The sequence below is a fragment of the Carassius gibelio genome, chromosome A10, assembly GCF_023724105.1.
Source record: "Carassius gibelio isolate Cgi1373 ecotype wild population from Czech Republic chromosome A10, carGib1.2-hapl.c, whole genome shotgun sequence".
NCBI lineage: Eukaryota > Metazoa > Chordata > Actinopteri > Cypriniformes > Cyprinidae > Carassius > Carassius gibelio.
The window spans coordinates 7,488,869-7,500,680 of NC_068380.1; the positions used below are offsets into that span (position 1 = coordinate 7,488,869).

General features: G+C 35.1%; 1 protein-coding gene across 1 annotated transcript; it reads left to right on the forward strand.

The window, feature by feature from the left end:
• The first annotated feature begins 2,357 nt into the window (after positions 1-2,357).
• LOC128021003 (excitatory amino acid transporter 1-like) lies at positions 2,358-10,966 on the forward strand. Its single transcript, XM_052607859.1, has 10 exons — positions 2,358-2,506; positions 3,357-3,604; positions 3,790-3,927; positions 5,533-5,737; positions 5,822-5,864; positions 6,931-7,202; positions 8,099-8,332; positions 8,408-8,602; positions 8,681-8,815; positions 9,294-10,966. The coding sequence occupies exons 2-10, from the start codon at positions 3,424-3,426 to the stop codon at positions 9,502-9,504; spliced, it is 1,614 nt and encodes a 537-aa protein (XP_052463819.1). The 5' UTR covers positions 2,358-2,506; positions 3,357-3,423; the 3' UTR covers positions 9,505-10,966.
• The last annotated feature ends 846 nt before the right edge of the window (positions 10,967-11,812 follow it).

Genomic DNA, 11,812 nt, shown 5'->3' on the forward strand with positions numbered 1-11,812 from the left:
ACCATTAAAAAAAGTTTGGGGTCTATATAAAATGTATTTTATATAGAAATGAATGCTTTTATTTATCAAAGATGCATTAAATTAATTTAACATTTATAATGTTTCAAAATATTTATATTTCAAATAAATGTATTAAAATATACAGTAAAAAAACAGAAAAAAGTGCTATCACAGTCTCAAAAATATATTAAGCAGCACAATGTTTTTCGTGATAATAATAAAAATATACTTTTTAAGCACCAAATTAGCATATTAGAGTGATTTCTGAGGGATCGTGTGACACTGAAGGCTGGAGTAATGATGCTGAAAATTCAGCTTTGCCATCATAGGAATACTTTACATTTTAAAATATAGACAGCAATTATTTTAAACTGTAATTATATTTTACAATTGTACTTTTTGATTAAATGCTGAATTTGATAGCATAAGATACTTCTTTCAAAAACATTGAGAAATCATATAGACCTTATTTTTATATAAAATTAAATTAAAATTTGATGTGTGCACAATGAATATTACCTTTAAAGGGGGGTGAAATGCTCGTTTTCACTCAATATCCTGTTAATCTTGAGTACCTATAGAGTAGTACTGCACCCTTCATAACTCCAAAAAGTCTTTATTTTTATTATATTTATAAGAGAAAGATAGTCTGTACCGATTTTTCCCGGAAAAACACGAGCGCATGTGACGTGTGGGCGGAGCTAAAGAATCACAAGCGCCAGTAGGCTTTCGTGTTTGGAAGCTGTGACACAGACCCAGAGGCTGAAATTTAAAAAGAGCAGCATCAGCAAATGCGTCTCTATGTGGTATGTACTGAAACTGTATATATTTGCTTAGCGGTTTTGGAAAATGACTAAGTTCCACTTTATGTCGTCTTTTTTTTTTTTTTTAAGCTGTACATGTGGAAAGTGCAGTTTGATGACAACATCGCATGTTGTTTACTTGATGTGCTCACGCGCCTATAGCTAAGTTCACAACACAGAGATATTTGAAGCAGTTTTACTCACCGCATGCGGTTCCAACACATGATCGTGACCCTTTTTCGTTTCGTTTCAAAAACACTTGCACAACTCTGTTGATGCTCTGTAAAGATAAACTCCATCCACTGGTCCCTTAATGCTGTTTCTCTTTTGGTAATCTGTGCAGGGTTGTCTTGCCCTGGCAACCAAAAACACACTTCTTTTGTGACTTTTCGCGACGCTCTCGCTCTGATCAGTGAAATGTCTGTGCTGCTGAGCCTCGCTATACGGGAGCATGCACTCTTCCAGCAGAAGTGCGTCAGGACCCATATAAGGAAATTCCGCTCCATCTAACGTCACACAGAGCCATACTCGAAAAAAACTTTCCGAAACTTGTGAAAAACCGGAAGAGGTTTTTTGGAACAGAAATACTCCTTCAAACGTATTTTTGAAACTTTGTCCATGTTTAGCATGGGAATCCAACTCTTTAACAGTGTAAAAAACTCAGTATGCATGAAATAGCATTTCACCCCCCCCCTTTAATTGGTTTAAATCACTCAATATGTAAATTACACGGGGTGACGTCACCCCATGGGACAGAACGGCTCACACAAGGAGCATGAGGATTCTCTTAGCATGGGCTTTAAGTGGTTTTGAAATGGTATTTGTTTTTGTTTTTTGTCAAAGGTAACATTTGCCAAGCTCCTCAATTCATCTAAAAAACATCTGCTGTGATCTCTGCTTCTTCTAATATGAAAGCTATAAGGACTAGAATTTGCTCTTTGTGTGATTATCTGTCTGCAATATAATGGCTCTCTTTTTATTATTCTATTTATTTTATCATTATTATATATTTATTGAATTCTTATGTTTGTTGATGTGTCTTCTGTTAATGATATTGTTGTTGATATTATGTGTTGTATGGCTATTTTCTGTATGTTCAAGTTTTCAGTAATAATAATAATAAAAAACACACTGAAGGAGGAAAATTCTGTTTGTCGGGCTTGTAGGAGAGGTGACCCACAGGAAGTCCCATCACAAGTGTCATCTGAATAGCCCAAAGACCTGCTGAGAGCAGAGGGCTGCGGTGGGCGGCGTTATTCCTCGCCCTTCTAAACCATTGAAATCGTCTCTCAGGATGAAATGTGAAACACGGATCTGAGTTCTGATCACCTAACATTGAATCTCACAGAAATACGATCGAGGCCGACCTCAAAGTGTGCCTTCAAAGAAAGTATTTGTAGAATACTTTGCTAATTAGCCTTTTAAAATGAACTATTTTTAAACAATTGTACATTCTTACAGGTTCATATATTTGAATTTGAGAATCAAGCAAGGTCCTTCCTGCCATTCCATCATGTACCACCACTGGCCCCCCCTTTGAAGTGTCTTGAGCATCTCCTATTTAGAGTTAGCAAGCTCCTCCCTCTCTGAGATCCTGAGTATCAGGAGCTTCTTACTGGTGGAAGGTTGTTAAATTCCCAGCACAGACTGGCTAACTCTGATCACTCAGGGCATCTCTCAGAACAAGAACTCACTGGAAGCAGGTAAGCAGCTCATCTTCTCTCAGCTACTTGTAGCTATAGAAGATTATTATTATACTTTTTTTTTTTGTGGCTGAACCCCATTAGCATTGAAATCAGTTATATGCATATCAGTTATACTTACAATAAGATGTCTGTAGCTAAAAAGGCTTATGTATTTCATTTAAAAAAGAGCTTTTAAAAAACACAAAAAGATTTGTGTGGTTCACACTGAATTGATGAACCTCAGCAACAAGCTACAAGATCAGACAGCTGTAGGTCTTTATAATTTAATTACATATTAAATGTTATTGCTTATGTCTTAACGTTAATTGCATATAAAGTGTAATTGTATATTTATAAATACTTTTATGTCAGTAATATAAATATTTAATATATAATATATAATTGAGTATCGTATATATTTAAATTGTGTGTGTGTATAAATATGAAATTTTATTTTTTTGTTTTGTTTTCAGTAATAATTTTTTTTAAATATATAGTCAGTTATTTATTAAGTGAGATGATATTTAGTAAATATTATATAGTATATATTATAAACTTTATATAGTAATATAAACATGATATTTAGTAAACATCACATACAGATTAAATATATATGTGTGTGCGTGTGTGTGTGTATTTGTTCAGTAACAAACTTTCATTTACATGCAATTTAATTGCATATATCACATATTTAAATATACTTACAATTAAGTTAATTCCAATTTATTTCCCTATACTGCATATTTAGGTTGTATTTTGGTTTTCCAGTCATTTTTGCTGTCTGTCCCATTTTAACTTAAGGATTTAGGATATAGATCAGTGGGTGTGCTAGATAGAGTTCGTCTCATTTTCTCATCTTCTTGCGTAGGGTCTCTTTTGGGTCAGCGGTTCAGCCCAGCTAGCTTGATTTGAGTGTGTTGAGTGACACCGCCAGCATGACCAAAAGCACTGGGGAGAAGCCAAGGTCACGCAATCGCGTACAGCAGATCCGTGAGAGAATTCACCTGCGTTCCCTAAAGGCAAGGAAGAAAGTGGAGGACATCACTAAAGATGACGTGAAGTCCTTTCTGAGAAGAAATGCTTTTGTGCTCCTCACCATTGGAGCCGTGGTCTTCGGTCAGTGCACCTGGTTTAGTGAAATTACATTTACTCAGGAAGTTTTAACCATCTAAAGAAATCATCTAACCTGAAGTTAGTGTCTTGGTCAAGGACACAGAGTTTGCTGTAAAACTAAAAAGCCTTTTGACAAGGGATGCTTTTTGATTTATGACAAAATAAAAACATTTTTTTCTCCCTCTTAGGTATCATAATGGGTTTTGGTCTGAGGTCATTCAAGATGTCATACAGAGAAGTGAAGTATTTCTCCTTTCCTGGTGAACTATTGATGCGTATGCTGCAGATGTTAGTGCTTCCCCTTCTAGTCTCAAGTTTAATTACAGGTATGATATATATATATATATATATATATTTATTTTTTTTGCAAGAGATTCAGTAAATATGTTACGATGATAATATAAATTATAGACACTGCAAAAACTGGATACTTAAGTCTAAGATCTTAACTTAACTAAAAATCTTTACACTTAAAGGAAAGAATAGAAGAAAAAGGGGCGGAGCAACCGGGGGATTGCCCCAGGCCATATGATTAAGAGAGCCTAATAAGATCTTCAGTATATAGCTGCTCTTTGAGTCTGGGCTGATGGGACCCAACTAATCAAATGTTGTCCCGGGCCCTGTGAATTTGTCTGTTTATAAGGAAAAGTCAAAATAGGGATGCAAGGACATAGTTGAACAAGGAGATTAATAGGATGAGAACGTGAGATCGGCGCAAATTTGGAATTGTGGGAGTGGCTGAGATAATTCTATAGTGCAAGAGAAAAGAGATGAAAGGAAGGATAAAAGGACTGAAATTAGTTGCCAATTAATGCCAACACAACAAACAAGCAGCTCAAGAATTAAAGGGCCACATAATTGAACTCAATGTATATTTATAAGACAATCGGAGATGCAAAAAGACCTAAAATAAAGCTGATAGAACAGCAATGAAGTCACCATGAGTTTTCTTCAGATCTCAATCAAAACGAATAGCAACTTTCAAGGAAACAGGTGTTACAACTGTGCCTCTGCGAAGCTTTGCATTACGCTGGGCTCCATTTTCAGGTTTGTAGACTGTGACCTCTTTGTGCTTCTATTAAAAGTGGCAGTGAGAATGAGGCAGAGGTTGTAAAGACAAGCTGAGCACCCCCCCCCCCCCTGTTGCTTCACTTCACACAAATAAAGGAATTAATGAGAGCACTTACCTCAAACTAATTTTTTTATATACACTTATGCAAACTCTGATTGGTTAGTAAAAATACTAATAATAATTATTATTATTATTTAATTGAAATATTTAAATCAAATTATTATTATTATTAATATTTGCTGGCCATTTTATTCTGTAATTGTGGCACATTGGGTGTGAGGGGAGCTGTTTTGTTTATTCACTTCTTTGTAACTGCACAACATGAGTAATTTCTTTAGTTTTAAACAAGATCATTGGGAGTTTGCTGTAGCTGTGGAGACATAGAGAGGGTGCATGACTGCAGAAACACAGACAGGTGGAGGAATTTCCCAGGCCTGTCTGAATGAAAGAGAGATGAACGAATGCTGATCAAGAGAGAGACATGGTATGAACAGAGGAAACTGTGAAGTGAGAGACAGAAATTTAAAAGATGCTGAAGTTTGGGTCCCCAGTAGGATGAGGGGAGTAAAGAATGGGGATCAGGGCTGCACAAAGGCCCCTGACTGGTTCAAAATTCAAACCTTAATTTGTTCTGGAAAGTCAAATTCTTTTTGCTAATTGACTTCAACAATGATTGCAATTCATCCTAAGAGACTTTTAAAGTCAAACAATATAGTTCTTTTTAGGTACATGAAGATTAAATCATGAATCTTTCATTATTCACCAACACCAATCTTCACATTTGTAAAATTTTTGGTAAGATATCTGTATCAAAATGGTACATGGAATGGTGTATTTGTTTCTAATGAATTCTGTCTAGGCATGGCAGCATTGGACAGTCACGCCTCTGGAAAGATGGGCATGCGTGCAGTTATATACTATATGACCACCACGTTCATCGCAGTGTTCATCGGCATCATTATGGTTCTGATTATCCACCCGGGCAAAGGCACAAAGGATGAATTTGCCAAACAGCAGAAGATCGAGCAGGTCAGCCCAGCTGATGCCTTCCTTGACCTCATCAGGTAATAGACTGGTGTAGTCCATCTGTTACTCCAAGAAACTGAAATAAATCAGAGAAATTATTCAGTGTATTCACTCTTTTGCAGAAACATGTTTCCTCCTAATCTGGTTCAGGCCTGCACTCAACAGGTGAGAATGTTCCTATTATACAAAATTCAATTTTTTTAATGCCATCTTAGTACATAAAAATGTATTAAATAGAATCTCTCTGTTACACACATTATGAAACTGATGGTCAAAAAATGATTAAATTGGCTAAAATCATTACAAAACTTTAATTTTATTTAAATCTAGCTTATTTCACTGTCACACAATGCTGTTTCTTTGCAAAAAAAAAAAAAAGAAAAAGAAAAGAAAGAAATAAAATGAAATCTAATTTAAAAAACAAAAAAGTTTTAGATCAATTTTACATAAAATAGAAATGTGTGGTGCACCATAGCAAAAATTAAAAAGGACTGTTTTATTGGGTTATTCAAAATCATTCCTTAATTTTTAACCAATGAATTGCCAATATTTAATTCCAAAATAAGTAAATATTGAATATTAAAGACTCATATTAATATGGATAGGCTCTCATAGATTGCTATAATATTTTGAGGGTTAAGAAGTTTGGGGTGAAACTCTAATTTGTTTCTCTGTTCATCAGGAAATCAACTTATCATTTGATTTGATTAGACTTGCTGACATCTCAAAGGACAAAAACTTATAATTTATCACTCTTGGATCCAAAATGTTTTTCTGGGAGGCCTTGAATATATAATCGTACCAATATTGCTCTCAAGTCTTGACAACATTTCATTTTTCCTCCTGCTGGCCCAGCTTAGCGTGTATGGAATAGATATTTTCCATTTAGCAATTGGAGAGTCTGGCTTGAGTTCAACCTACAGCTGAGAGCTTTGGCAGAGCTGCAATGGCCACAGTCGATATAATGGGACAGAAATGGCCAGACAATAACACTAAAGAGTCTGACAGCGGCTCACAGTCTGTCCGGTCACACTCCGGAGGGACACCCTGTAGTCAACCAAATCTAAAAAACATATTTAAAGAATATTGAAAAGAGTCTTTCTGTAGAATGTTTCTAGCAATCCTAATCCCTACATCAGAATAACACGAACAGGATCTTAACATTTCAAATTGATCAGATTCTTTCTCATATATTAAAACTACTTCTGTTCTTCTCTTCTTCCTCCTGTAGTTTAAGACCCAGTATACCAAGAGGATCATTCACGTGAAGATGATCGTGAATGATTCAATATTCAACCTAACTAACTCCACCAAGGAGATTGCCCAAGAGGAAGTGATTCCTCTCCCAGGCACCACCAACGGAGTTAATGCCCTCGGGCTGGTGGTGTTTTCAATGTCCTTCGGCTTGATCATTGGGAATATGAAGGAACAGGGACAGGCTCTCAGAGACTTCTTCGACTCCCTCAACGAGGCCATCATGCGACTTGTTTCTTTTATTATGTGGTAAGTGATACCAGACACACAAACCGAAAAAAAAAACTGTTTTTAAAATGTAAAGTATATTAAGAACTGTGTTAATATAGCCTAGGGTGGGTTTTCCAATTCCAATTTTCCAATAAACTTCAAGATTGACTCCAATGTCAAGTGTTTCCCAAACAATAGCAATTCAAACAATTTAGCTCAATTTAAAACTTGAACAAAAAAAAATAAAAATCTTATATTGAAAAATGTTATCCTGAAAAGAAATGTATCGTGGTTTTCTAAAAAACATTAAGTGGCACATATGTTTTCAACAATGATAATAAAAATAAATTTTTCTTGAGCACCATAGTAGAATGATTTCTGAAGGATCATGTGACACTGAAGACTGGAGTAATGGCTGCTTCAAATAGAAAATGGTTATTTTTCAAATGTTAAAATATTTCACGATATTACTGTATTTTTATCAGATAAATCGAATCATTCAAAAACATTAATAACAATTGCACACCTTTGAATGATAGTGTAAACATGTAAATATTAACCATTATCATTTTAAAACCATAATAAATATTTATTACAATCCACTGGTATTTATTTATTTGAATTATTGAAAAGAATCTACCTTTTCATTATCATTTCGAAAAAGTCAGAATTCATTACAGAAATACCTCGCCATAATTTCACCATACTATAAAAATAAATGAAACTCCTGTTTGTTTGGACAGCAATGTGGCCTGTTCTTTTATTGTGTGGGACCCTTTTTCACGACCCCTTTTCCATCTGCATGAGTAACTCATTGACATTTTGGAAAACCTTATTAACAAGTGATGCTTCTGGATGCAAATGCCTGCTGTTTGATAGTATAGTTTAAAATAAAACAGGTAAATGTATCTTTACACATCATATCCTATTCCCAGGTATGCACCAATTGGTATCCTCTTTCTGATTGCTGGAAAAATCGTGGAGATGGATGACATCACTGAAATGGGCGGTCAGCTCGGCATGTACACGATTACAGTGATTATTGGCCTCATGATACACGGCATGATCATTCTACCGACTTTGTACTTCGTCATCACACGGAAGAACCCCTTCATCTTCATCACAGGTTTGCTGCAGGCCCTAATCACGGCTCTCGGCACCTCTTCCAGGTAAGTCGGACCATGTCAAAATCAGGAATAATTTGCTCTCATTTCACTTTGTCATATTTTATTTTTATCTCCCAGCTCAGCCACTCTTCCGGTTACCTTCAAATGCCTCGAGGAGAATAACAAAGTCGACAAACGAGTGACTCGATTCGTGCTGCCTGTTGGAGCAACAATCAACATGGATGGAACAGCGCTGTATGAAGCCCTGGCAGCCATCTTTATTGCTCAGGTTAACAACATGGAAATGAACTTTGGGCAGATCATAACCATTAGGTGGGTTATTTTGAAATATAAACTGAATGAACTGAATGAAATTTCTGGGTATGATTAATATTCTCTTTAATAATACAGCATCACAGCCACTGCTGCAAGCATTGGGGCGGCCGGAATCCCTCAGGCTGGTCTGGTCACTATGGTGATTGTGCTGACCTCTGTCGGACTCCCAACCGATGACATCACCCTCATCATTGCAGTTGATTGGTTCCTGTGAGTGACCATCTATAGAATCATGATTTGATTTAGTTTACAAGTGAATAACAACACAAAATCAAAGTCTTTTATGAAATAGGGCAAAACCAAATAGCATCTTTTATCAAACTGACTGCGTTTGGCACTTTATCTTCCCTCTTATTTGGGACTCATTCATTTTTTTCCCATTATCAACCCAGGTGACACACTTTGATGTGTTCCCATGAGACTTGCTCCATTTTTTTTTTTCGAGAATTTCCTGTAATTCAATTGGTTTTAACATAGAAACGTAATTAGGTTGGCCAAATTAATCATTCCAGATAGATCCCATATAGCAAGTTACACAGCTAAAAGAGACTCTTTTTAAACTAGGATGAAAACTGAGATGAAAGTAGGAAACTTTTTTGACAACTCAATCAAGCATTGGCGGTTTTTACTGTCTCAGTAAATAGATTCTAAATTTCCTCTTTTCTTCACTTTTCCCTTGCACTCACAGTGATCGACTTCGCACAACAACTAACGTCCTGGGAGACTCTATAGGAGCTGGAATCATAGAGTTCCTGTCCAAAGATGAGCTTCAGAACAGCGATGTGGAGTTGGGGAGCTCAGTCCTGGAGGAGAATGAAGTGAAGAAACCTTATCAGAGGATCCCTCAGGAGAACGAGTATGAGAATGAGAAACCACCAGACAGCGAGACCAAGATGTAGAAGCTGCATATTCAACCCACAACCAAGGATTTTTTGCATGCTTGCATTTGTATATGTACAGTGGCCCAAAAATATTTGACCACTTAAAAGCACACTTATCAGAATTGTAAGAATTTAATTGCTTTTATTGAGCAAATATCTAACTGAATGGCATTTATTTGAAAGAAATCTAGTACAAGCATGCTATTTAAGCAAAACAAAAAGTATTTGGACACTTTCTGGTTGTCATATTTTGAATAATGTTTGTAATTAGGGTTATGGATTACATGCATTCACAAAAATAATTAAAAAAGTGAAGTTAGTTTTGAGAAAACCTTCCAGGTGCCATTCTATTTGATATTTTGTAATCCATGCAGTGAAATTCATGCATTTTTGAAGTGTTGCTTAAGTGTCCAAATTTTTGTGGGGCCATTGTACAATATATGTACTGTATATTTAGTTTTGTTTTTGAAATTTTCATTTTCAAACTTCTTTAGATTTTTTACTGTCATTTTGTTCTTGTGCTTTGTGTCCTGTCTCCAGGTCATACCAATTGTTGATTTGATTTGGCAGGAGAATGTTACCTTGACAAAAATTTTTTTTTTTTGCAACGCTTTTTCATTGTTTTAATAATTCGCTGAAATGGGAATCTATGTGGAAGGCATTTGTATGTTGGTGACCAGCATTTGTCACACAGGCTATAATGGGAGCAGCAAGATTTAAAACCCAAGAGTGTTAAAACGAACATGGCCATGAATGCACACAGGACGGATTTTAAGCAGAAATTAATATCAGTAAGTTATTCATCACTCAAGTTGAGTATAACAAGGGCAGGATTGCAAGATTAAAAACTTTTGGGCTCCGCATATGAAGTGATCATCTAAAAGTGGAGGATAAAATGTCAGACTGTAAATATCAAGAGAAAATTATGTTTAGCATTGAAAGCTGCTTTACACATCTTTATGCATAAGAAGACACTGTTTCAGTAGCTATTACAGCAGATATTTGAGTTTTCTCAGAGGCTCCACACAACTAATGCTAAATGAACACACATATACTTATGAGTTTATGCGATTTTTTTTATTGTTTTGTATTCTGCTACAGTTCATCCACTGACCCTTTTATTGCCATTTGCTAACATTAATGATAAATAGTATAATATATAGCTGCTACAGATTATTAAGTGTAGGAAAATGGACTGAATGTCCCCAGTTCAATTATTGCAATGAAATGCAGAACTGAGTAATTATAAAACTGTAAATCTTTTGAAAACATGCTATAGACACAAGTTGGAGTCACATGTACTCAGCTGGAAACTGTGAAATTAAATTTGTTTGCCTTTTTTAAAATGCTTATATTTTTTCCATGTTGCTGTATATTTCCTGTCAAGTCCATAAAAAGCTAAATTATAGAATTATAGAATAAAGAGCATACGGATGTTGTGTGTTTAACACAGTTTTGAATAAAATGGAGAGTGACGATGCATTGTGTGGGGATTTTTGTTTAATTACAGATTATATTTTTTAAGAAACTGCTTTGATATTGGTTAATTAATTAATAGAATGTGGGATATGATTCATATATTCACATATATTTATTAAAATTGGCAAGAAAAGCTTGTATAAACAGTTTCTACAAATGAAAATTGATCAATAAACTAAAGCACAACTAAAGTTCCAGCCTATTGGATCGTTATAAATTAATATATGCTGCCATCTAGTGGACAATGGCTTTCTTCAGGCGACAAAAGCTCCATAACAATAAGAGTCAACTGTCAAAATTGGCTGAATGCATTATGATCCGCATTGTTAATGAAAGAACATATTTGCTATAGTTTAGGAAAATATGTGCATGTCACTTTAATGACTGCTTAAAGAACATGTTTTCTTTCTTTTCTTTGTATTTGTTAACTTTAATACAGGCTATATTTGAACATATTTTCTTTATTTTCTTTTTCTTTCTTTAAAAGTAAGTTTAAAACCCTCCTATATTCGAATATTACCTGAGAATTCCGTCCTCAAGACAAATATAAATGCAAACAGTTTATGCTAATTGTCAATAGTCTAGGTCATAGTTGCATAGTTTTTAAAGGTGCAAATGTTTAATAGTCACAAGTTTAAGGTATGTGTCTATACCGCAGTTACAGTATGACTGTCCCCTATTATGCCTTAAATAACAGCCATTATTAGTTTAGCACCGTGAGAGGGAGCAATTGAGCTCGTATCCATATGCATATACTAGCATGAACATAATAGACCTTGTGTGAATATTCCTTTCGTGCAAAATTCACGTAAATTTAATAATAATTTTGAATTACAAGTTGTCTGGA

Excerpts from the sequence above, each read along its gene's own strand:
- LOC128021003 (XM_052607859.1), top strand. The coding sequence starts at position 3,424 with ATGACCAAAAGCACTGGGGAGAAGCCAAGGTCACGCAATCGCGTACAG. Across the intron at positions 3,605-3,789 it reads CATTGGAGCCGTGGTCTTCG|GTATCATAATGGGTTTTGGT; the intron begins GTCAGTGCACCT and ends TCTCCCTCTTAG. Across the intron at positions 8,333-8,407 it reads GCTCTCGGCACCTCTTCCAG|CTCAGCCACTCTTCCGGTTA; the intron begins GTAAGTCGGACC and ends TTTATCTCCCAG.